The sequence below is a fragment of the Monodon monoceros genome, unplaced genomic scaffold (genome assembly GCF_005190385.1).
Source record: "Monodon monoceros isolate NGI ecotype Baffin Bay Population unplaced genomic scaffold, NGI_Narwhal_1 Super_Scaffold_3, whole genome shotgun sequence".
In the NCBI taxonomy this organism is placed as follows: domain Eukaryota; kingdom Metazoa; phylum Chordata; class Mammalia; order Artiodactyla; family Monodontidae; genus Monodon; species Monodon monoceros.
In genome coordinates, this window is record NW_021703780.1 from 29,903,975 (window position 1) to 29,929,970 (window position 25,996).

The 25,996-nt window shown below is 46.1% G+C and overlaps 1 protein-coding gene across 3 annotated transcripts in view; it reads left to right on the forward strand.

The window, feature by feature from the left end:
• CLIC5 (chloride intracellular channel 5) overlaps positions 1–25,996 on the forward strand; it is a 171,281-nt gene that overhangs the window by 110,219 nt on the left and 35,066 nt on the right. For all 3 annotated transcript variants that reach the window (XM_029242193.1, XM_029242192.1, XM_029242194.1), the window contains 3 exons: positions 9,815–9,924; positions 13,745–13,870; positions 21,677–21,783. In XM_029242193.1, the coding sequence (XP_029098026.1) occupies positions 9,815–9,924; positions 13,745–13,870; positions 21,677–21,783 (343 nt within the window). The remainder of the gene's footprint in view (positions 1–9,814; positions 9,925–13,744; positions 13,871–21,676; positions 21,784–25,996) is intronic.

The following is a 25,996-nucleotide window of genomic DNA, read 5'->3' on the forward strand; positions in this document are numbered from 1 at the left end:
AGGAAGGAAGGAAGGAAGGAAGGAAGGAAGGAAGGAAGGAAGGAAGGGAAATTGCTTAGTCCCAGAAAGTGACTGAAAGAGAATCGCTTTAGAAGAGGGTGTTAAGGTAGAAGACTGGCAAGAATTTTAAGAGAGACACAGTAACCTATTCAAATAGTTTGGACATGAAAGGATAGGAAGGAAAACATGTAGGAGTGGAAAGAAGGGGCATGGTGTTAGGGTGTGGTGTTGGGCTGGAGAGGGCAGTTCTTTCCCGGAGGGTGTGTGAATAAACAGGAGGGTGAGTACAGACTCAGTGCAGAAAGCCATAAAGCTCAGCATAGGTTGAAGGTCACTCCCAAGAGGCCTCAAGCACAGTAATCACGCAACACATTGAGTTGTAGGCAGCCTTGGCCCCAAAGCCACTATCAGACCAGGCTGCTAACTCAGGGTCCAAGGTACCACTGGACCCTGCTCTCTTAGTCAGACACTTGAGCTGAGTAGCCTTCTGGGCATGGAGCCTATGAGGTCCTTTGGGAGGGGATATTTACATAACTATGTTCAGTTGTTTATAAAACCATTTGGCAAGCTGAGGTGTTGATGACGCATACTAAATTGATGGGTTACCTGTCTCAGGTAATATTTTTTAATTCATCTGGTGTGATGTTTAATTTTTATGTGTCAACCTGGCTAGGCTGTGGTGCCCAGATATTTGGGCAAATATTATGCTGACTGTTTCTAGGCAGGTGTTTATTTGGCTGAGATTCACATTTAAATTAGTAGCCTTTGAGGAAAGCAAGTGACCTTCTGTCCTGTGTGTGAGCCCCATCCAGTCAGTTGAAGGCCTTAATAGAGAAATGACTGACAAAGTCTGAGGAAGAGGGAATTCTGCCAGCAGGTTGCCTTTGGATTTCAACTGCGACTCTTCCCTGAGTCTCCAACTTGATGATATAGCCCATGAGATTTTAGATTCACCAAACCTCCACAACTGGGTGGAGACAGTTCTCTCTCTCCTCTCTCTCTCTCTCTCTCTCTATCTTTCTCTCTCTCTCTCTCTCTCTCTCTATATATATATATATATCTTTCTCTCTCTCTCTCTCTCTCTATTTATCTCTATCTCTGTCTCTATCCACATACAAATCCTATTGGTTCTATTTCTCTGGAGAACCCTGACGAATACACCTGAAATTCCTCATATGACATGATATAGGCAGCCTTCTGCATAGAGCTGATTCAGCCTTTATAATCAGCTTCAGATAAATGCTAAGAATCTCTGAAGCCTCAAATGTATACTTATTACCTGACTGCTTATTGAATGGAAAATGCCTGAGTGACCCCAGTGAGTTAAGCCTTACGTGACTACTGAGAAAAAGAATGTTGTTTCTTCAAGGGTAGAACTCGCCATCTTCAAGCGGGCCACAACCCGCCCCAAATCCCATCTCTGTTCATGGGAAGCTGACCAACCAAATTATTGGAACAGCAGATAATTTGGTATTAAAAAGAATAGTCATAGTAAGGAATATTATCTGACTTACATGAATAAGAGAAAGTGGGCAGATCCAGATATCGCTACTATGAAGAAAAATTTTCTCTTCCACGTGATATGCATCAGTTTGGTGCTGTAAAGATGAGTCATTTTATATCCAAAGAAGGTCCTCTTCCTGTGGTCTTTGTCGCTTCAACACTCTGCATAAGAGAAAAACCAGCCTGGCGTAGAGAAAAGCTAGGAATTGGGAATCAAGAATTGTATCCCTGGGAGTTCCCTGGTGGCCTAGTGGTTAGCATTCCGGGCTTTCACTGCCATGGCCCAGGTTCAATCCCTGATAAGCCACGGCGCAGCATTAAAAACAAAAATTATATCCCAGATTCTGCCATGGGACCAGGCTGTGCCACCATGGGCAAAACGTCTAAACTTTCTGGGCCTATTTCCTTACCAGTAAAAAGAAAGAGCTGGACCATATCAACCTTGAGGTCAGTTCTAGTCCAACTGTTGTAGAATTTTTATCTGTAACTTGAAAAAATTGTTTAATCACTTGAGTCTTCAAGGATAGTTTTCATGGACTAAAGTAACACAAAGTTGAAATGTGACATAAATGGTGACTTAATTAACTTTCTGGAGAAAATTCAGGTTTCTTTCTTCTAGTACCTCATTTAGGACTTAACCGTGTGAGATTTTTAAAGGAATCAGTCAGATAGCCTCAAAATCTTCCATTTTGAAACATCTGACATCTAAGCATCTGTTGTAGTCTGGGTCCAATCAGGAGAGAGAAGCCACACAGTGATTTTAGCGGGAGTTTAACACAGAGCAATAGTTAACTGTGATAAAAGAGTAACCATTACATATAAGGACACTGCCTGGTACCCTAGAGTTGAAGGAGAATAGCCAAGGGATGACACACTTAGAAGGGTTTCAACTCTCACAGGGGAAGTGTGGTCAGCCCAGCAGAAAGCGTAGACGTTCACCGGTCTGGCAAGGCTAGAGCTGGTTTGGAGTCGCTGGGCAAGCAATAGCCACCCTCCAGCGCTCAGGACGGGAGCAGACGGTCAGCAGTGGGGGCATAGGTGTGCACTGGGGTCCAGGTGCCGGCGGGAATGGGGGGCTTCAGGCCACACAGGGCTTGCGGAGTAAGTGGCAGATCTGTGTGGACACCCTGGCCACAGGCAGACTTACGCAGGCTACATGGAGGCTTTGCCTTCTGTGTCCGGAGGGCTAGCAGCAGGATGAGGCTGCAGGGAACCGGAGGGATCACATTCTGGGTTGGGGCGGGGGCAGGCTCACTGCTGACCCCCCAGCCCATGCCAGAGGCAGCAGAAGAGCCCCTTCTTCCTGCAGGGTCCCTCCAGTCCTCCCTTCTGGGAAATCCTACCTTCGTGCTCACTTTAGAAATGCCGAGAGGAATTGCCACTGTTTCTCACCCAGCATTTATTGAAGGGTGCCTTCAGAGCTGGGAAACAATAAATTGGTAAGGGACACGACATCTGTCAAGCTTAAATGTCATCTCTCCCCATTCTGCTATTCCTTTTTGGATCCTTTCTGAATAATTCTTCCCTCTTCTGGACCTTGGTGCCCTCAAATGATTTGGGGGCAATTATCAACTTCACTCTATTGTCTGGAGAGGAAGCTCTATGTACCTGGTCTGTTCATGGGGTATCTTATCCCAACAGATCTCAAATGTTGTTCATGGACTCCTGGGTCCATGAGATCCTTTGGAGGGGTTGCTGAGAGGTCACAACTATTTTCAAAGTCATCATTTTTCCCTGGGGTTGCTATTTTGTGGGTAAAATTTGCTGGCATTTTAGGGCAAATAGAGGCAGTGGTATAACGGAGGAGTCATGCATGGACAGGAAAAAAAAAAAAAGCCAGTCTCGTTTGTGAATGATCTTGATGAAGCAGTAAAAATTATCGAATGTAATTAAATCTCAACTCACAAGTACATGTCTTTTAAACATTCTGGCAGATGAAATGGGAAATACACATCCAGCTCTTTGGCCTCATTGCCAAGCACAATGGTTGTCTCAGGAGAAGCACTTGTGCGATTGAGCTGTGACCAGAAGTTTCTTTCGCAGAACAGTTTTTACCTGAAAGACAACCAGCAGAAAAACTATGGTTTTTACTACTTGGTATTTATTTGCCAGACATTTCCTGGGAAATCAAGGAAACGAGCTTGTCATTTCAAGACTAACAGCTGACAGTATTCATTGTCAATGATAAAAGACAAGGTTTCAAGAGAAAATGAGAATATTGGAAAACAGGTATTTGCCACCAGGATCTTGGCAGCCTCTCTCTGCTTGAACTTTTCTGCTGAGCTTGGTGGTCATATTACTGAAGGAGATATTTTGCTACTGTATAAAGAGATGTATCACCATTTGGAAGATCTGTTTAACTCCGTGAAATGCTATTTTCCAAAAGATGAATTTGTGACGTGACAAAATCATTCATGGGTAAAAGACCCATTCAAAGTGTGAGATAGATGAATGGGTTTTAGTGGAACAGAAGACTTTCATTGATAGGGTTGCAAATTCCACTTATCGACTAACCTTTAAGAAACTACCACTTGTTGAGTTTAGGTGTGGTTTAAAAGAAAAATACCCACAATTATCTAAAAAGGCTATTAAATTACTCCTCCCTTTTCCAACTACATATCTGGGTAAGGCCAGATTTTCTTCATATACTAGCAAAAGACTGAATGCAGAAGCCAACTGCTGTTAAGTCATACTATAAAGATTTTGTAAAAATATCACAATTCCACTCTACTTACTAAATTTCTTTTTTTTAAATATATGGTTTCTTTAATTAAAACGTTATTTATATTAACATGTAATGTGTTTATTATTAGTATTATATTTTAATGAATGAGTAAACAAATATTTGAAATATTTTTTAGCTTTAATTATAATACAGTAAATGTCGATAGCTATAACCCACATGAACAAAAGCTCTTTGGGATTCTCACCAATCATGAAAGGCATAAAAGGATTCTGAGACCAAAGAGTTTGAGAACTGCTGTCTTAAACTGCTTAATTTCATTAGGCACTTGAATTCACAACACTGAGGGAAGTTATAAGTGCAAAGACTGAGACTCAGGGTCACACGGTGAATTACAGGCAGAGGTGGGTCTAGAACCGTGATCTCCTGCTGTAATGTCTTCTACAACCCAAGCTTCTTTCTCAGGATGCTCTTCAGAGGGCCAACATCAAAATTTGGGGATACTCAAGCCATAAAAGTGGAGCAGTATCACCCTCCCCTCAACATGTATCCATTCTAACAGGCACTGAATATCAATTCAGTTTCAGGTACCTGTGCTTGTTGCTGCTGAAGGTAACGTGAATAAAACATAGTCGTGTTTTGGGGACAGCCAAGCTCACCATATGGGGGAGAGACTATGTGGTAGGCAATATTTCAGAACATATAATATGACTTAGCTGGCATACAACATATAAAGTATAATCATACAACCTATATAATTACATCATGCTATTACTATTTTTTTAACATCTTTATTGGAGTATAATTGCTTTACAATGGTGTGTTAGTTTCTGCTTTACAACAAAATGAATCAGCTATACATATACATATGTTCCCATCTCTCTTCCCTCTTGCGTCTCCCTCCCTCCCACCCTCCCTATCCCACCCCTCCAGGCGGTCACAAAGCACCGAGCTGATCTCCCTGTGCTATGCGGCTGCTTCCCACTAGCTATCTACCTTACGTTTGGTAGTGTATATATGTCCATGCCTCTCTCTCGCTTTGTCACAGATGCTATTACTATTATAGTATGTAATATTATACAGTGTATAATATTTTATGTTTTATTACAACTTAAATAATATAGTATATAATACCGTATAGTATAACAAGGTATAGTATAGTATATACGCTTAATAGTAAATAAATTTACTATATCTAGGGAACAGACAGTACTCTGGGGTCATAGCTGGCTGGCAGCTGTGTGCACGTGAGGCCCATGACAAAGCAGAACTGTGAACTTGGGAAGTTTGCCAGTAGCTGTACACCATTCTCCTTTGACCCTACTGTTCGCTTTCGTTTCCCAGTGCTGCCAAAATAAATCACCATAAACTGGGTGGCTTATAACAACAAAAATGTATTCTCACAGTTCTGGAGGCTGGAAGTTTGAAATCAAGTTATCATGAGGGCCATGCTCTCTCTGAAATCTCTAGAGAAGACCCTTTCTTTGTCTCCTCTAGCCTCTGGGGTCTGCTGGCCATCCTTAGTGTTCCCGGGTTTGCAGACAGATCACTCCAATCTCTCTTCATATGACCTTCTCCTTTATGTCTGTGTCCAAACTTCCTTCTCCTTATAAGGACACCAGTTGTGTTTAGGGCCCACCCAAATCCAGCGTGACCTTATCTTTACTTGCTTTCATCTGTGAAGATTCTGTCTCCAAATAAGGTCACGCACACAGGTTCTGTGTGGACATGAATTTGGGGGGAACATTATTCAACCCAGTACACCATGTTTTTGCCTGTCCCCAGCCCACATTGCTCAGAGCCTCTTTGGACCACAGCCCATCTGGATTTTCCCTCATACTTTTCAGGGCCTGGGGTCCCATTGAGCCCCACCAAGTTCTTGGTTAATGTTTTAAGTGGTTGCCACAAACTCACCACATTTAACCCATGAGTTTAGCAAATGGTTTCCACGGGCAACTGGTGAGTTGTGAAGGAAGAAAAGAGGAGACTAAACAACTCCATAGTAAAAAAAAAAAAAAAAAACACCCTAATAACCCAATTGAAAAATGGCTAAGGACTTGCATAGATGTTTCTCCAAAGAAGACATACAAATGGCCAACAGGTATATGAAAAAATTCTCAATGTCACTAATCATGGGAGAAATGCAAATCAAAACCATGATGAGATCTCACCTCCCCCCTGTCAAGGTAGCCCTTCTGGAAAAAACAAATGAGAACAAGTCTTGGTGAGGATATGGAGAAATTAGAACCCTTGCACACTGCTGGTGAAAATGCAAAGTGGTGCATCCACTATGGAAAACAGTATGGAGGGTCCTCAAAAAATAAAAAATAGAGCTACCATATGATCCAGCAATCCAACTTCCGGGTGGTTAGCTAAAATAATTGAAATTGGAATCTGGAAGAGATCTTAACACCCTTGTGTTCATTGTAGCACTATTTAAATAGCCAAGATATGAAAACAGCCTGAATGTCCACTGACAGATGAATGGATAAAGAAACTGTGGTATACACACACAGTGGAATATTATGCAGCCTTAAAAAAGAAGGGAATTCTAAAATATGCAACAACATGGGTGAATCTCGAGGACATTATGGTGAATGAATTAAGTCGATCACAGAAAGACAAATACTGCATGATTCCAGTTATATAAAGTAACTAAAATAGCCAAAGTCATAGAATCAAAGAGTGGAAAGGTGGTTGCCAGGGGCAAGGGGAGGGGGGAGTGGGGAGTTACTAGTAACGGGAATACAGTTTCATTTGAGCAAAGCGAGGAAACTCTAGAGAGCCGCTTACAGCACTGGACCTACAGTCAACAATACTGCATTGTGCACCGAAACATTTTTTAAGAGGGTAGATCTCATGTTAAGTGTTCCTAGCACAAGAAAAGGGAAGGGAAGGGGAAGCTTCAAGAGAGATGCAAAGACAGCAAGGGTGTAAATCATAAAATCCTCGCATACTATTTCTCTTGGTCTTTCGGCAATTTTTGTCTACTAGGTCTAGAATTGTAATATAAGACAATAGTGGAAATGTGGAGCTGTGACAACCACCAGCCTGTACACCCCCGCAGAGCTGTGGCACATGGACTGAAGGCTGGGATGCATCACGCACATCCAGCACCCACACCTCCTGCTCTGTGACCTTGGGTGAACGTGCTACCCGTCTGGGCTGGGCCCTCAGGGTGGAGTCTGCGCATGGCAGTTAAGAGCTCAGGATCTGGAGCCAGATCGCCTGGGTTCATTCCAGGGACCCTCAGACCAGTGATTTCCCCTCTCTGTAATTTCCACTCAGCTTCCACATCTGTAAAATGGTGACACTATCTCACTACACAGGTTTCACATGAGCAATAAACGCGTTAATAATATACGTAAAGCACTTCGAACAGTGCCTGACTATATAGACATTCGTTGGTATTATTAACATTATTATATGAATTTTTGGTCCAGCTAATAAGAATTCCAATAATTCAATAGTACCTCCTTCAATCCCCTTATGACCACCTCCACCCCCGGAGGTAAAACAGATGGGAATGTGTGGACCGTGGCTTTTGTTTTTTGTTTTTTAATTTCTCCACTTGTCACTTACACCATAACCAGCCCTGGGGAAAAGTTCCTTTGTCAGGATGTCTTAAAGGACCAGGAACCTGTCAGATGAGTGCTTCTTGGGAAAGAAAGTCTTAGGGAACTGATGTCATCAACTCAAGTTCTGCAACGAGCTATTATTAAATTCATAGTCGCCTGTCTGAGTGTGGCTTTATCAGTAACTTTAGCCCTGTGGGCAGGGGTGGCGCCCGCCCTGTTGCCCTCCACCTTTCTGATTTTCTATAACCTAGCCGTGGTGTCTGAAACAATCAGGGTGGGTCTGTCTCCAGCACTAAGGAAAGTGAGAACTGGATCAGGATGGGGCTCTGGGTGGAGTTAAGAGAGAGGTAAAATAACTGTAATTTCATAGCAATTGCCTGCAAGCAATACCGTCAAAGGTGCCAGTTTTCCATTATAAACCTGAGCCTCTGCTGGGAGCGATGGGCCAGGTAGAAATAAGGACACAAACCTGCCTTCCCACCCGAACCCCACAGCAAACAAACCTTGAGGGGAAAAATAATGTGATGAGCTTGGAGGGTAGTTTTTTTCTCCTTCTCTTTCAGAAAAAGAAAATCTTAGTAAGCCCCCATTCCAGGATGTTGGTTGGATTGCTGGCAGCTTTGCAAACAAGGCTGGGGGGCCTTCCCTCTTTGAACCCTCCCTGTTAGTGGAGCCTGGTCCTGATGCCACCACGATTTCCAGGGGAGCCAACAGCAAACTAGAATGAATGGGTGATTTCTCCCTCCAAGTACCATTTTGGGGCCAATAAACCACTCAACCACTCACTGGAAAAAAAAATTACACAGAGATCAGTTCCCCAAACTTTTTGTTCGTATGTTTCTGAAAGTGTATTCTTTATAAAATTCACATCTCTGCAGCCTACTCAGAGGTAAAGATAGACCTGCCTTTAAGACAAAAAAAAAAAAAAAAAATCTGCTGTTTTGAGGAGGGTACTGAGAAGGGGAAATGTGGAGAGCAGAAGTGTGCAGGTCCTCAATAATGCTATCTGTCATGCTTTCCTATGTGCTCCCATCTCATCCCCCAGCCCACCCCACAGGAGGCCATAAGCTTCTGAGTAAATGCAGTTTTGAATCCCCTGTGTAATTTCTTCCAGTGCCTTGTACATGGTCAATACGTATTCGTTGAGCAAAAGGATAATTTAACAAATGAATGGTTTATTGACACTAGGTCAAGTAGTAGTCAGAACCTAGTGGGACATTGAGTAACGTCTCGAGCCTGCTGACAAGATAGAAAGACATAGGGTCAAAATCTGAGGGTCTGTACTCACGACGTCTTCATGGAGTAAGGACCAGAGCGTAGAAGATAAACGACAGAGGAACATACTTTGGTGAGGTATAACCAAAGAAAAGCATTTCTTTGGTTAGAACTGGTTTAGAGCTATCCTCAGAATGGACTGGTTTGAGAGATATACATTGCCGGTGAGTGGAGGTATTCAAGCATAGACAAGGTGATTACTCAAGAGTATAGAAGTTGGTCCGACATCATTTGTGTTAGACTATGTGATACTGAAGGTCTCTTTTTTTTTTTTTTTGTGGTACGCGGGCCTCTCACTGCTGTGGCCTCTCCCGTTGCGGAGCACAGGCTCCAGACGCGCAGGCTCAGCGGCCATGGCTCACGGGCCCAGCCGCTCCGCGGCATGTGGGACCCTCCCGGACCGGGGCACGAACCCGTGTCCCCTGCATCGGCAGGCGGACTCTCAACCACTGCGCCACCAGGGGAGCCCTGAAGGTCTCTTTTTGCCCTGAGATGCAAGGGTTCAGTGGTTTCAGAAAGTTATGACTCTCCATAATCACCATGCTGGAAACTCACATTCAGTTCTGCACGTGTTTATCGAGCCCTTACCCTGTGCCAGGTGTCACCTTGCATAAACATTAGGAAGACAAGGATAAATCTTAGAGGGCAACTTTAAAGTAAGGCTGGGGCATGGACTTTCGGTTCTGCCCAGACTGGTGTCTGGCTGTTACAGTCCTATATTCCTTCTTGCTGATGTGCACAAGCTAACTCAGGACTCTGGTGCTCTTCTTTCTAGGCTGGAATCGATGGGGAAAGCATTGGCAACTGTCCCTTCTCTCAGCGCCTCTTTATGATCCTCTGGCTGAAAGGAGTTGTGTTCAATGTCACCACTGTGGATCTGAAAAGGTAAAGGATGATACATTCATGAGCAATATGTTTCTCTGCAGGAAGAGAGACTCTTCCACGAGGGAGGGCGAAAACCTCGAGGCTCCCAGCAACCTCCTGCTCACACCTTGCTGGCCAGAGCCCTAGAGCCCTAGTTACAAGGGAGGCTGCAAAAGCGAGCAACACCCTTGGAACAGAGCAAGTCCCGATTAGCAAGGAAGAAGGAGGGAATGGACAATGCGTATCTCGACTGAGAGTGTCTGGCACAGAGATGGGCGCAGCATCTAAAAATCTGGGAGGGAGCCATTCTGGTCCTACTAATGCCCCCAACCTAGGGGACCCCAGCCAGACTTCAGGTGTGAGAGGTTGAGTTTCCAAGGAGCTGGGATCCAGACTATTTCTCCCACTATGTTCCCATCTTTAGAACTCCTTAGTGTGAGAGCTCTGGATTAGAGACTGGGATGGAGAGTTACTAGTGTTCTGCTTTTAAAGTGCAGTTTTAATAGCTGTTGAAAATACGGGCATTGTTCACCATCACAAGCCACACTGTTTCCATCTTTCTTCTCTTTCCTCTCCTCCGCCTGTCCTTTAAATGCGGACTGGCTCAGGCTCCCTCCCTGGGTCTTTATCACATGCCACAGCTTTCCCCCAGTGAGCTTAGCATACTCTCCCTGTCACCTTTATGTCAATTATTCCATACCCAGAGCCCTGCTCTCTTCTAGATATTTCCACTTGGATTTTCTGTTATCACTTTGAAATAAGTGTGTCAAAAATTGTACCTTCATTCTCCCTTTGAATTGGGGTCCCCTCCTGAATTCCTTTGTTCTTCCATTTTTCTAGGCACTGAAACGTTTCCAGCTCCCTTCTCTTGCCACCCCCATTGTCCATCAGTCGCCAAGCCCAGGGCATTCTCTCACCGCGCTGTCTCTTACTTCCAGGCTCTCTTGTCCATTCCCAAAGCCCACACATGGTGTGGGTCCCACCACTGGCAGCTGGACTGTTTCTCTGTTCTTCAAACTGGTCTTCATCCTTCTGGTTTCTCTCTGTCTCTCTCTGATCCATCCTTTATATTATCATAAGGATAGTCTTCCTAAAATAATCCTTTCATCATGTGGCTCTCCCTACTCAGAAAACCTCCTGACATTTCCCATTGCCTGCAGCATAAATGCATCTGCAGCCCTCCTTTGTCTTTGCCTTGGTTCTTCCCAACATTATCTCCCAGGACCTACCTGCCTCTGGCGGGCTGGACCACCTTCTGCTGCCCTTGTCCCTCTGGCCTCCAGCCGTTGCCTGGGATGCTTGCTCTGTCTCACAGAGGCTCTCTGTTTTTCCTGAATGGAGAGATGGTGCCCAGTCCCCAGAAGCAACCCCCTCCCCTGGGAAGCTTCCCCCTCCCACCCTACCACTCTCAGGCAAATCTATCACTCAGCCTCCCTCCAGACTCACCCAGCATCTATGGTCCATTTTGCATCTCACCAATTTACGATATCTACAATCCCGATGCTTTACAACTAGTGCATGCTTTCCCATAAAAAAATCACATAAAGTGAAACCCTGTGAAGGAGATCTTATTTCTTCGTTCTATAGGAGGAAACCAAGACAGACACATTTAAATGACTTGTCCAAGGTGCCCACCTGGAATCGGAGGGGCTGCCACTAAAATCCCAATCTTCTTGGTTCAAATGGCACGTTCTTCAGGACACATCAGTTATGAAGTTTGTCTTGTCATTCGCATCAGACCTTCAGTTCCTCAAGGGCAAGTCGAGATCATGTTTTAAGTTTCTTTGTATCTGCCACAGCAGCCAATGCATCCGTTCGGGGCCCTGACTAATTTCTGTTAAATGAATGAAAACACACACGAAATGCAGACATTGTCTGTGACAACTACAGAGAGCAGACTTTCCTGCAGTTGGAAAGATTGGCTTCCTTCAGTGGAGAATAGGAGGCCTTTGGAGTATCATCTGTGAAAGTAGACTCGTATTTGTCTGGGGATCAGACTGGGAGAGGGAACCATCCCAGCATTCCTTAGATCCTTACAAGGCTCTTTCCTAGCTGTCATCACATCCGATCCTGCCAACACCCTTTGAGGTGGGCCAGGCAGGTATCACGACTCCAGTTTTATAGATAAGGAGAATTGCTTACTGGAAAAAAAAATTATATATATATATATATATGTGTGTATATGAATTAAGGAATTTAAAAAATGTATGATACAGTGAAGTTTAGCAATTCCTAATAAAACGAATTTCTTATCCTGGCACCACCATGTATTGGTGGAGTGACCTTGAATCTTCTCTTTTCTGAGCCCGTTGCCTTACCTGTACAATGGGGATAAAAGTTATGCCTTGTTTCTAGAGTTATTGTGAGGATCTGATGAGGCAGGCCATGGACCACTTGCATGGTGTAGGGCTGGCTTCTAGCAAGAACACCGCACATGCTGGCTCTTCTTAGCATCATCCTGCCCTCAGGGAGCTGGCAATCCAGGCAGGGAAGGAGAACTGATATACATTAAATGATCTGTAAGTTAGACTTGGCAATATGTAATTAAGTTCTAATTACATAATTTCATAACTACTGAAGAGGGTCAACAAAGAGAGGGGGCCACCCCTGACCAGTGTCCACTGGCAACGTCAGCTGAGCTCCAGCGGTCAGGGCAGTACTTCCCAAGGATGCCAGACTCCAGAGCCCATTGTTCTCTTGAGTCCTAGAAAAAGAAAATCATCCTTCATAATTTCTGGATCTTTAAGCCACAGAGAAGTCATTGCTGAAAAATAAAATCAGTATAGATTTTCCCTCCCTGCTGAGAACCCAAGCATTGCTGCCTTAGGTGAGCTTTCAAAAACAGGAGGAGAAGGTAAAGAATGTGTGAAAGGAAGAACACTCACAAAGCAAACACAGGGACCAAGGAAATTCGATTTTAGAAATGCTTTTCTCAGCGTCAGTTGTCTGAGGAGTTCCAAGTGCCACAGAAGGCAGCTGGAGAGTGTGCGTGTTGGGCAAGGATGTGGGAGGGGCACCTTAATTGAAATTCTTCTCTTCCCCTCCCAAGCTGATTACGCCAGGAATGTGTTTCATTACAGACTCCTCTTCCCTGTTGTTTACTCCTTTTGGGTTCCTCCATCTAATGTTTTCCACGCTTGCCTCCCACAGGAGTGTGGCATTCTCAGAGAGAGCGTTTGGGGTGACTGATGGTCCAGCCCTGCCCGGGGAAGTTTCCATCATTATTTCTCCTTTTCCTCCCTCTGTCCTCTGTGCAGCTTTCTCCCTGCCCACTTCCCTCCATCCGTCCGCCCGCCCTTCTTCCCCTCGCTTTGCTCCATCTCTGCACCTCCATTCTGACCGGCTGTGGGGAGCCCAGAAGCTCAGCCTTGGACGTGAATAGGGGCCCATGGCAAACACAAGGTCACTCCCTTCCCATTGCGCAAACCTTAAAGAACAGAGAAGATCGTTCTTCGTGTAAAAGCGTGACTGAATTCATGAATGTTTAAAGTTTGGGATTCTGCCTCGTGCATTTTTGTAAAGCTGATGGGTGAAGGACCTTTTGAAAGCAAAGCCCAACTTCCTCCCTGGGTATCAGAAGCTTGGCTTTAGCTTAGATATTCACCTGTGATCACGCTGCTTTTTCAAAGTCCATCCGACTTGCTCCTCTCTCACTGAATCCCACCGATCGGATATCCTGTGTCACACCACATCCTTCCAGAATCTCTCCGACCTCCTCTGCCCTACGCCTCACACCGGGTCTGTTTTTGCCGACGGGCGTCTAATGGACAGTACGCCCTGGGCTTCCCTGTCCGTGAAGCACACTGGTGTAAGCCACCCCTGAACCTTGCTCTCTCCACAGAAAGCCAGCCGACCTGCACAACCTCGCCCCTGGCACCCATCCGCCCTTCCTGACCTTCAACGGAGACGTGAAGACGGACGTCAATAAGATCGAAGAGTTCCTGGAGGAGACTTTGACCCCCGAAAAGTAATGAGCTGCTTGTTTCTGGAGCTAATGACAGGGAGGGGGTCCTTGTGCTTTTCTAGATCCTGGGGGAGATTTCCAAAGGAGCCTCATCAATCCAGAGCCCAGGACCCTCTTTGCAAAGAGAGAGTCCCGCATGGCCCTCCCCACCCTCAAAGGGATGCCAGTCTCAAACCTGCTCCACAAAGTCCAACCCCAAGGGTTGATGCCCCTTAACGCCAGGCCCCTCGGCCTGAGTGAAGGCCAAGGCTCCCTCATTGCAGAACAAGAGCTGAAAGGCCGACGAAGTGAAAAGTCAGCCAGGAGAGAGGTAATCCCATGACTTAAAACCACACCAAGGTATGAACAAGAGTCATAAATCTGACCCTGTCAGGTCGGAGCCCATAATTAAACATGAAAAACACGGGCTGAAGGCAGTTCCCCTTCTGAAAACAAGCTCAGGGGGAGGAGGGACCAGAGGGCTGTGGGTTCTTGTCCGGTAGATAAGCTGCTCCTGATGGGAAAAAGGAGTGAACAGAAGAGAGGAGAATTCTAAAAGCTGCTGGAAGCTAGGCTTGTTCATTGTACTCTACTGAAATCAGGGATTCAAACAATCACCTTTAAAAAAAAACTGGAACAATAATATTACATATAGAGTAAGGTGTGCACAGACTTTATCCTGTGGCACAGTCACTGAAAAGCTTTAAGCAAAAGTGTTGGAGAATCCGTTTTCAGGCTTACTTTGGGGGATGGGAGGAGATGGGGAGGGCAGAGGAGGAAAAGCTCCTAGGAATCAACTAGGAGGGAGCCAACTGGTGACATTCCGTGTAAGATAGACTGGAGGGCTGGGCTAAGGCAGTGACAGGGAAATGGGGGGAGAGGGGTAGGAAGGATTTTAGGACATACTTAGTAGGTAAAATAAGTGGGATTGACTATAAAAATGACCATCTTGCATTTATTTTAAAGTTTTATTTTTTAATTGATATTTATATAGCCCTCACTTAGTGGACCCTTAAAGGTAGGTGCTATCATTATCCTAATTTGATAGCCGGGGAAACTGAGGATCAGAGAGGTTAAGTAACTTGCCCAAGGTCACACATCTAGCAGATCACTGTTAAATCAGAACTCCCAGTCGTGATCTAATTAAGCCTCAACCATTTACACATTCTTCCTAAAAATGTATTCTCAGCCATCCACATTAGGACAGTTTATCTCCATACTGAGTGTGGGAAATTGCCTCAAGTCCAATAAATGCATTGATTAAATCAGCTGGGCAGCCCCACCCGTAATACCAGGCCAGCCCCTTTGCTGAAAAGGCCCCCAGGGGGCTCAGCCTCCTTCTTCCTCCCTTGGGACTCAACCTCACTGCTGGCTCTGGTTTGGAATCCAACAACAGAAAATGAATGCTGTTTTCAATAACTAAATAGGGTTTGGACTTTGTCTGGGAGATCCAGAGGGGAAAGTCCACGATGAAGTTAACATTTTCCCTTCTAGAAGTAATACCCGCACGCAGGAGTCCTTGCTCCCATCAAGGCCAGGGAATGGGAATGGGAAACTGAAACAATGCGGAGGATGGATAGCCAGCCTGGTGGGTGGAGGCATGCAGGGTTGGGCTGGGCTGGGCCTGGAGGCCTGGGTCCACTCCTGGATCTGCCAGTGATGCACTGTGACCCCTCGAACCAGTCTCTTTCTTGCTCTCGGCCTCCATTCCCTCCCCTGTGAAAGGATGACCCTTCATGCCCATCTTAGCCAGGCTTCCTCAGTCCCCATTCAGCGGTGCCTTTGGGGGGCTGTTTCTCTAACTCAGGGCTCTCTAATCTACATCCCCAACAGGACCAAGGGGACCCATGAGGATCCCCCCCCCCGGAATTGTATGCCCACGTGTACAGGTAGATTCTTCCAGACAAGGGCCGTGATCAGATTCATCACCATATCATCCGATTCTGGAAAATTTCCATGATCCCAATCAGGCTAAGCTATGCAGGACATAGACGCCGCTGCTTCACTTCTCTCTCCAACTGTCCTGAGCTCTGCTTCATCTGGTCCAGGTCCCTCTGGACTGCAATGTGTGTAGGAGGTTTTACTAAGTACGTTCCTGACGTGTCAGTGACCCTACGGTCCACCACGCCACAGTAGCAGAACCTCAAAACTCTGAAAATGCACAACTCCAGAAGGGCACCAAGGTGGGACCCTAGTGATGAGACCATCAACCATTTCGGAGCCCCCAGAAGTGTCCTTTAGATGCCTTTGTATGGATCAGACTGGGGTAGGTGCCATAATTACCTCCCAGGAAATGTCAGCAAACCTGTGCTTCAGCCCTGCAAAGGGAGACTGGCTGTTCTGCCCACAGCAAAGCCACCCACCTCGGCTGGCTTCCCACCAACTCTAGCTGGGAGGTCGGTCAGGTGGCCCATGTCCAGAGGCCCCAGGAGGAGGGCAGCCTGGCCTTCTGGTTCTCTAGGGGGCAGCAAAACCCCCGTTTCTGTTCCACAAACGCTGGTCAGCATGTGTTTCTCATCACACTGCTGTTTGTAAAAGCTGCCAGAGAGCCAAGAAATTGTGGGAGCCTTTTTCCCCTTAGCTCTATTTTTTAAAGGAAAAAACCCACACACAAACACTCCAGCAATCTTTTTAAAAGATCACATTGGGTTCCCAAAGCATTTGGTGTCAAAGTGAGGAATCTAGGAAGTCTCAAGAAGTTTCCAAATGAGACGAACTTCCATCCTTCTCCTTAGACTGACCCAGTTAATGCTGCACAGGGAAGCGTCGGGATTATTGTTGACATGCTGCCTTTACCTTTCATCCTCATCCTCGTGGAATGGCCCGAGTTAATGGGATCCAGAAGTGAGAGTCAGGAGACCAAAGTCCGGCCACCTTTCTACACAGCGCCTGTTGTATGAACTTGGCCAAGCCTCGTGCCCTCTCAGACCCTCCCCATTCCCTCATCTCTGAAACTACATAGTCTCTAAAATGCCTTTCAGCAGAAGTTCTATGATTCCACGAATTTTTCAAAGTGCTTTCCCAGAGCTGGTTGCGGTTTGAAATAAACAGTGGTAAAAATTCAGGGGAGTGAACGGGTGAAGTCTAGTTACATGTCTTGTCATTTAGTCAGTCAACTATCACGCAAGTATTAACAGTGTTCAGAGCCATACCAGAATTGGAAGACACTTTGAATTCATTATTTTAAGAAATGTTTATGGATATTTCGTGATAGTAAAAATCACGAAGTTTCTTCTGATCCTCTGGGAGGTGGAGAAGCAGCCTCAGTACCAGGCACAGGATGGCATAGTGGCTGAAAGTACAGTAAGTCCCCTACATATGGACGAGTTCTGTTCTGAGAGTGTGTTCGTAAGTCCAATTGGTTCATCAAGTCCAACAAAGTTAGCCTAGGTACCCAACTAACACAGTCGGCTATATAGTACTGTTCTGTAATAGGTTTATAACACTTTTCACACAAATAATACATAAAAAACAAACAAACACAAAAAATAAAGGAAACATTTTTAATCTTACAGCACAGTACCTTGGAAAGTGCAGTAGTGCAGCACAACAGCTTGTGCTTCTTAGCGGTACCAGCTACATCACCGCTGCTTTTACGCTTGCTTCTGGACATCCGGGGCTTGCAATAAAGATACTGTACTACCGTACTCTATACAATACTATACAGTAAAGTATAGTAAAGTACACAAAAAGCACAACCACTTGTAGAGGATGCATGCACGTGACAGTGTACGCCAGACACGTGAACTAGCTTACATGATTACAGACACGTTTGCATCTTTGAAAGTTTGCAGCTTGAAGGTTCGTATGTAGGGGGCTTACTGTATGGGCTTTGGAGTCAGAATGCCTTGGGTTCTAATCTGAACCACCAGGTTGTGCTACACCGAAGTAACTAATTGACCACAAAATCTCAGTAGCTTAACAGAATACAGGTTTATTTCTCACTCGTGCAGAGTCTGAGTGGGTAGTGTGGCCCTCTTCTATTTTGTAGCTGTTGAAATACATTTCTTCCAAGACTCCTTCAGCAGGGAAAGAGGGAGGAGAAGGATGATGCAAAATATTTTTAAAGCCCAGGGTTATGAGTGGTTACATCACTTCTCCTCCCATACTATTGGTCAGGATCCAGTCACATGACCCCAACCTATCTGAGATGGAGGGGCAGGGAAATGCAGAGAGGCACATGGGTATTTAATGAGCATGTGTGACCTCTGCTGCAGATAAATTACTCCTTCCCTCTCTGATCATCAGTTCTCACATCTGTAAACTGATGACGCCATGTTGATCTCGAGGGACTATTATTGAAGATGATACTGCTTAACCTAGCGGCTGACGTAGAGTCAGAGCTCCTTATATGGCAGCTTGAAGAGCTAGAGAGGTCGGTGCCTCTTTTGTGACCGTCTCCCAGTAATCATAAAAACTACTGGTGAGCTTAGGTCTTAAATCCACAGTTCCCAGGGGTTGTCTTTTTACGAATAAGCCAGACCCCATCCACCTCCAGGGATCATTTGTTTAAGTAGCAGGGATAAGACAAGGCAAGCTCACAGTTCTGGAGCAGAAAAGTCAGAAGCATTAATCTGCTTCTCCAGTGAGGGTTTGGTGAGGTGAGGAAGCAGGAATAACAGAGAAGGGAGAGAGGGGACATCCTTCCACTTTTCAGCTTATTTGAAAACGGAGGGTCAACGCTCAGGCTGCCAGAAGAGCCCCTGGAATCAGCAGAGGTCACCCCATGAGGGCGAGATGACTGTTTCTCTTTTTCTCCAGTGTATCCCCAATGCCAGGGACAGGGCTTGGCCCCTGGTAGGTGCTTACTGTATGTTGGTTTAGTTGCATGGAGTCCTTTTGTTCAGGGGCGTGGTGGCCTATGGTTAGTCAGTGAGACGTCTTTTGGGGACTCTAAGCCAATCAGAGCATTTCCATCTGCAATCATATCTTATTTTTTTTTGCTACTATTTACAAAAAAAAAATTGTTTTGATGAGTGGCCAACTGTTTTACTTCCCAGAATGAAGCTTAAGTGCATATCTAAAATGAATGCATTTGAAATAAGATATCTTAAAAACAGAGTGGGGAGAAATTTTCATTATTGAGAGTAGGGGTTGGCCAACTTTCCTGGAAAGAGCCAGGGAGCATTTTTGACTTTGCGGCCATATAGTCTTAGTAGAGTAAAAGCAGCCATAGACAGTATGTAAGTAAATGGATGTGGCTGTGTTCTATTTGTGAATGCTGAAACTTGAATTTCATATTATTTTCACATGTCACAAAATAATATACTTCTTTTGATTTTTTTTCAATTATTTAAAAGTATACAAAGTATTCTTAGCTCATGGGAGGTACATAAACAAATGTTGAGCTGGATTTGGCCCATAGGCCATCATTTGCTCACCCTTGAGTTAGAGAAATTGCCCATCTCTTTGATTGTCACCAGATGACATCACAATCTTATTTCAAAGATGTTTCTATAAATGAAGTACTATTTGTTAGCCTTTTAGAGAAACAAAATGTACCCTGGAACCCACTTATTTGCATATTTAAAATGCAGTGTAAATATGGAGCTAAAATAAAAGCACTTAACATCCTGTACAGTAGCTGCCCCAAATCTAGTTACCAAACTCTGTAAGGTTAATATTTGAAGACACACTTCCCACAAGGACAGTCTTCAAGTGGGACATTATGCTGTAAAGTCAAATCTCGATGAATCATAGTGCTTAGAAAACAGGACGGCACTCGCGTGGTCTCCCTGAACACATGGCCCTTTTTTTTGCCTGTCTTGGATTTGCTGCCACCCAATCATGTTTCGCCCACACTGGCCCTGAAGAAATGGTCAGATTAGTGGAAGTCTGATCAAATGATGGCATAAATAAAAAAAAACCCAAAGGAAAAATGCATTATCTAGGCCCTTCTCTCTTTACATTATTGCCTTATCAAGCAAAAACAAGGAGCACTTGGTATATATTAAAATAATTTAAGACATTCCATTTTAAGAGCATGCCTAATTCTATGTGAGAAAGCCAAAATAGGGATGGATGATCCTAAATTCCCTTGTCTTGGAAGATTAACCCAGCATCCTGCAGGAACAATTGCTTTGTACCCCAAGTCAGAGCAGATGAATTGATGATTCTCAGGGTATTCAGGAAAATATGTGTGCAGAACCTGTGCAAAGCGCCCCCTCCTGGTGGTTGAGGGGAGTTCCTCCATGGTGCTCAGCCCAGCTCCAGGGGGTGTTTCGAGAGCTTGGGGGGTAAACAGCAGAGTCGGTGAGAGGCCACAAGACATGGAACTTAAGATCTGGGCTTCCAGAGTGAAACTGCCTGGGTTGGGCTCCTGGGTCTGCCACCTGGCCACGTGAACTTAGACGAATTGCTTAGCTTCTCTGTGTCTCGTTCGTCTTCTGTGGGAAATGAGGCTAATGACAATACCAATGAAATTGTGAGGAGTAAATGATGAAACTGCGAAGGGGTTCGAACAGTGTCTGGCACGTAGTGGACACAGTACAAGTTACCTCTTGCTGATATTGGAGAAGTGATGTGATGCAGTGGGAGGGTCACTGCTTCAGCACCCAAAAACTGGGTTCTCAGGGTCCCTCCACTATTTATTCCCCATGAGCCCTCAAATAGCCATTTAACGTCTCTGGTCTCTGGTTGCTTCCCCATAAAATGAGGACGATAATGCCTCTGTATCTGACTCTTGGCAGAGGGCTGGACCCAGTGATTTTCTGTGGACTCGTCCAATGGCAGTACCTGAAATTTGACAGCCACCTAATGTGGCCCAGGAGTGGTTGGTCCTAGCTAGTGGTCAGTGGAGAAGCCAAAAAATGAAAGAACACAAACACTTGTTACAGGCATTTTGGCTCAAGTTATTTAAAACATTAAACCAAAAAAAAAAGATTTTGCATTTTAAACATAAAGTAGCCAAATAGTTCTCAGTCCACACTATTCACCCAGAGATCACAAAGGTCCACATACTTGGTGATAATGATGACCAAGCAATTGTCCCCCGTCTCCTCCCACCCTTGCCTGGCCATCCATGTAAAATGTTTGTGAAATAATATTTTTTGAAAATTAGAATGGCTTGTTTTGATGGTGCCAGTGGGGTCAAAGCAAGCTTGCCTCATTTGGTCTCAAGGCCAGTAGGAGAGAGCCCTAACCCCAGTTTGCCTCTTATACTCTTCTGGCTTCAAAATGGAAGAATGCATGAGGGAGAGGCGCTGGGTCATTGCAAATATATCTCCATGCCTGGAAATAAAACAATTGTAAATGCTTGTCCCACTGACGTAGCCTGGTAGTTTCTGCATCTGATTCCTGCACACAAATAAGAATATTTCAGAAGAGGACCATTCCTTTCAAGAGATGATTTCGAGGCCTCAGTGCCGAGGTGCCTAGCACTTCCTTGCTCCTAGAATTAGCTCCATGCAGCTAGGATTATAATCGCAGGCCTGGCAGTGGGTAGTTATTTTAACACGGGTTGGGGAAAAGTCTGGGACCCCACCTGATGCAGAGGAGAACTCACTGAGAATTTTGACTAAGACCTGGGCATTGCTGCATCATTGTTGGTGGTCCCAGGAAGAGAATACACCCTGGACCCTCTGAGTGGTGCTCTGCTTTTTTGCCCACAGGCTGCGTTCCTGGGCAGTTCTCCACACCTCACTGGACTCTAGTTTCCTCTATCATTAGAGATGCAAGTGCCCACCTCCCTAGAGGATGGGTTGGAAAAACACCAAAAGATTTGTAGATCCTGCTAGAAACAAGAGTGTTTCCTGCTAGAAACTCATCGTGAGGTGATGGGAAGGGGCTCTGAGTTCTCACTGACCCTAGGACACTGGTCTTGCATTCCAGGTACCCCAAACTGGCTGCGAAGCACCGGGAATCCAACACAGCGGGCATCGACATCTTCTCCAAGTTCTCCGCCTACATCAAAAACACAAAGCAGCAGAACAACGCCGGTAAGTGGTTCCCTTCTACCCAGAGCCCCTGGTGGCACTGTCCCCTGCCCAGGGCATCTTCAGACGCTCAGACCAGAGAAGCAGCTGGAATCAATGCTTTTATTCACTCGCCCTGAGGCCCCCTTGATGCAGGAGAGTGGGTGGTAGATCTTGCTTTCTGGCCAGTGCAGGAGAAACGGCCAGTGAGCCTCACTGTGGAACTGGAGGAGGGATGCAGTTTGTGTTCTGAGCCTGCCATAGTGCACATCATGATACACCGCACACAGGGTCCTGCCTCGGCCGTACTACGGTCTGTTTGTCCCCAGTTCATGACCCTGCTGCGCTCACAGGAAGTGCTGTTTGGAACAACACATTGCGGCTTCCAGGGGGTTGACCAGAGCCCATGGTGGGACAGGGCAGTCACCGTGGTGGTAAATGCTCAAGGCAGAGCCCGGCCCTCTGCATTCCGCCCAACGGCAAGTGCAGAAGGTGCTGGGAAGCCTCTTCTCCAAGCCTGGCTCAGCCTCCACCCGGCCCTTAATTTCTAGCATTGGCCATAGAACTCAGACTTGGTTCTCTTCTGGTGCCTTCTCAGAGGGGTTCGAGCTCCTCATTTAAGCTGGTAGCACTTTTAGTCCCTCACTTGACTTGGTCCTTTAAGCATGAGCTGAAGCAATTTGAATAGAACTGTCACATCGAGCATGTGTAACTTTAGAACAGTGTTAGCTCCTGTGAGGAGAAGGAAGAAGGATGAGGAAGTTTGCTTGCCGTCCGAATAGGAGGATGGAGCCCAGTGCTGAGCCAGGCAGAGCAAGGGCGTCACGAAAACTTCGTGAATGAGTGAGTGAATGAATGGTGATTGGCTGGACAGCACTTCTTGAGTCTTCATGAATGAACAAGGAACTGAATGTATATCAGACGAACACGCAATGGCTCCTGAAACAAGGTGGTCCATTTGTTTGGACCACCTTGGAGCTAACTGCTGCAGGAGCTCAGAAGAGGAAGGCATCTCTTTGGACCAAAGTGACCAGGAAAGGCAGCCGGGATGAACTTTTGGCAGGAACAGTGGTGTGGTGGGAAGTAAATGATTCAGTTAACAGCCACTGTGGAGCTGGATCGTGCCATGCACAGAACTAGATTCTAGAAAAAGAACTAGAAAAAGACACGCAGTCTTCAAGGCCTCCTGACTGGTACAGAAGAAAAGGCTTAAGTTCACAAAAATAACAAGACAAGACGTAAATGGTGGCTTCATCAAAGGGAGTCTGATTATCTGCCCTATGAGAGGAGGAAAGAGTATCTGCCAAAGGGGTTCAGGAGTAGGAAGGATTCACCTTTGGGTCATCTGAGAAGATTTCCTGAAGGGGTTTCACCTGGGTGGTGAAGATCCAGGGGGAGTCAGTTGGCTGGGAACATAGGATGGAAGACGTGGGGAGGGTGAGAAAACTCCAGTGACAGAGACCAGAGAAGCATCTGGAGTCTGCAGTGCCAGCTGGGGGGACTGGATTTTATCCTGTGGGCAAGGCAGTCATTAGAGGTGCATGAAGAGGCACTGCAGCGAGAGTGGCCTTTTAGGGACAAGAAAAAGGAGAAGCATGAGGGAACCCTTTTAAATTTACTCAGCGCTTTTGCTTCATTGACGTTTGCAGCCTGTGGTGTGTCGAGTATCATCCCGCGGTCTGTATCCGCCTGGGACCTCAGAATGTGACCTTATTTGGAAATAGAGTCTTTGCAGATGTAATTAGGTAACCGTCTCGAGATGAGATGGTACTGATTTAGCGTGGTCCCTAAATCCAATGACTGGTGTCCTTAGAAGAAGAAAAGGGGACACACAGAGATGGGGGTGGGGGCATGTGAAGACAGAGCAGGGATTACAGTGCTGTAGCCACAAGCCAAGGACCACTTGGGGCCACCAGAAGCTCAAAGGGTCAAGGAAGCATCCCCCCCAGAGCCTTGGGAGGGTACGTAGCCCCGTGACATCTTGACTTGGATTTCTGGTCTCCAGAACTGGGAGAGGAGAGATTTCTGTTGTTTTAAGCCACACGGTTTGTGGTCCTTTGTGGTGGCAGCCCTAGGTGGCTAATGCAGCCCTCACAGCCATGGATCGATCGTGTGAAAGGCAACCCCCGCCCTCGCCCTGCTGCAGACACAGAAGCAATGGGACGGCAGTGGCTCGTCCTCGCCCCCAGGGCCTAAGCTGGCTCTCAATTCCAGTTTTCAGATTCCACATCCAGCGTCCTTTCAGCCGCAAATATCTTCCTTCGTAGCCGTTGAAGCGCCAGCAGACAGATTGTCTTAGCCGAGCCTTCCAGACTTCTCAGGTTGTGAGTGGTATTTACATATGAGCCGTATTTACAGTTCTCCTGCCCCCAAAGCCAAAGCAACCACTGAACATCATGTATCGGTCTCTCGTAAACTGAACACTCTCCAGTTTTCATTGTTTCCGCTTCTTCTGTTTCACCCTGTTTTCCTCTGTGATGGGTTTTGCGCTTGTGACTCCTTCTCCCCTAAAACTCATTTGCACATTTCAAGGCGCCAGTGTTTCCCATGTCCCCAGTTGCCTGTCCCCCAGATCACAGTCCTCTGTGCTGTTCGCTCCTGCCTTTTAACAAGACACCAAGTTCTTCCTTCAGTGTGACTATAGCTTCCCCTCCCGCCCCCTTCACTTTTCTTCCCCAAGCCCACACCCTCAGTCACGGTCAGCTGGTCAGCTGGCTCCACAAGTTCTTAGGCTCAGCCAGCCAGCACCCGGAGCTCCGGTGGGCCCGTCCGAGAGCTGGCACCACGGCCACCCCACCCAGCCGCTGGCCTGTGAGACCATCCGCACCCTGTCTCTGCTTTGTCCGAGCTCTGTACTCACAGGTCTCTGCAAGGGCACCAACGTCAGCCCCCAGGCTTCCCCGACAGCCTTCTGCACCTTCAGCTCTGCGTTTGTTTTTCCAACATCCTGTTTTCAGACTGTCCCTTTTGTGTTCTCAATTTTGTTTTTTCTCTTGAGCAGAGCCCTCCCTCCACATAATACCCCAGCACCCTCCACCCAGCCCCGAAACACACTGACTGTCTTCTTGGTCCTTTTCTGCCCTGTCAACAACAAAGCGTGAAAACACCCCACACTGTGACCTGGTTCTACATGATGGATCGATTCTCCACTCCCGTGGTGGTTACAGAAACCACCATTCAGAATCTCCCTGTTGTTCACAAATCCTCAAAAAAGACCCCAGCTACTGGAACTCAAGACCCCATCCTGGAGGAGCCATCCACAGCTAGCACCCAAGGGAGTTGTCTGTTAGTTAGTACATTCAGTCATTCATTTATTCATTCAACAAACACAGATTACACGAAGTGGATCCAAGTCTGAGCTAATGTTTAAAGGGTGCTCCTTGTGTGCCAGGCACCGGGCTGTGTTCCGGACTTGCCAAGACAAATGAGACAACACCATTGTCCTCGATAAACTAACCATCGACAGGGGCCTGTGAAACATGCAAACGTGCAGTTACTGACCTGGGTTTGAGTCCCAGATCTGCCACTTAGAGCTGTACCACTTTGCCCGAGAGACTTCTCTCTGAGCCTCCGTTTCTGCATCTGTAAAACATACTTAATAATGCTTTCAATTTCATCAATCTGACAAATAAGGCCATTAATAGCATATCCAAGGTTTGTCATGCAGAGTCATTTATTTATAAGTTAATCCTTTAGCACACTGCCTGACACGTCATAAGCGCTCTTTAAATGTTAACTTTGATTATCACTAGAGCAAAAATGAGACAAACACGAATACTGGCATCGGAAACAGCTGCTTCAGCTCTTGCTTTTTGACCCCCAACCAGCACTTCCAAATCTCCCACTCATTTAGTCTCTTTTCTACCTGTTTAATTTTGGTTCCCATTTTCTTGGTGCATTTTCCTCCTCTCCAAAGTATACAGTGGCTCCCTTGGTCCATGGATGCGGAATCTGCAGATTCAGAGGGCTGACTGTCCGGTGCCACTTTATAAAAGGGACTTGAGTGTCTGTGGATTTTTGATACCCGAGGGAGTTCGTGAGTGAGAAGAGCTCTAGGGATGACACCCAAGGATCACCCACAGCTATGGGGTCAGGAGGGTCTGAGGGAGCGGAGCCAAGGAGGAAGATAAAGAAGGAGTAGCAAGTGTGGAAGGGGGCAGGGGGTTGGGGGGTCGTGAAGATGAGGAAGAAAAACTTTACAGAAAAGATTGATCTATGATATAAGACACTGCCCAGG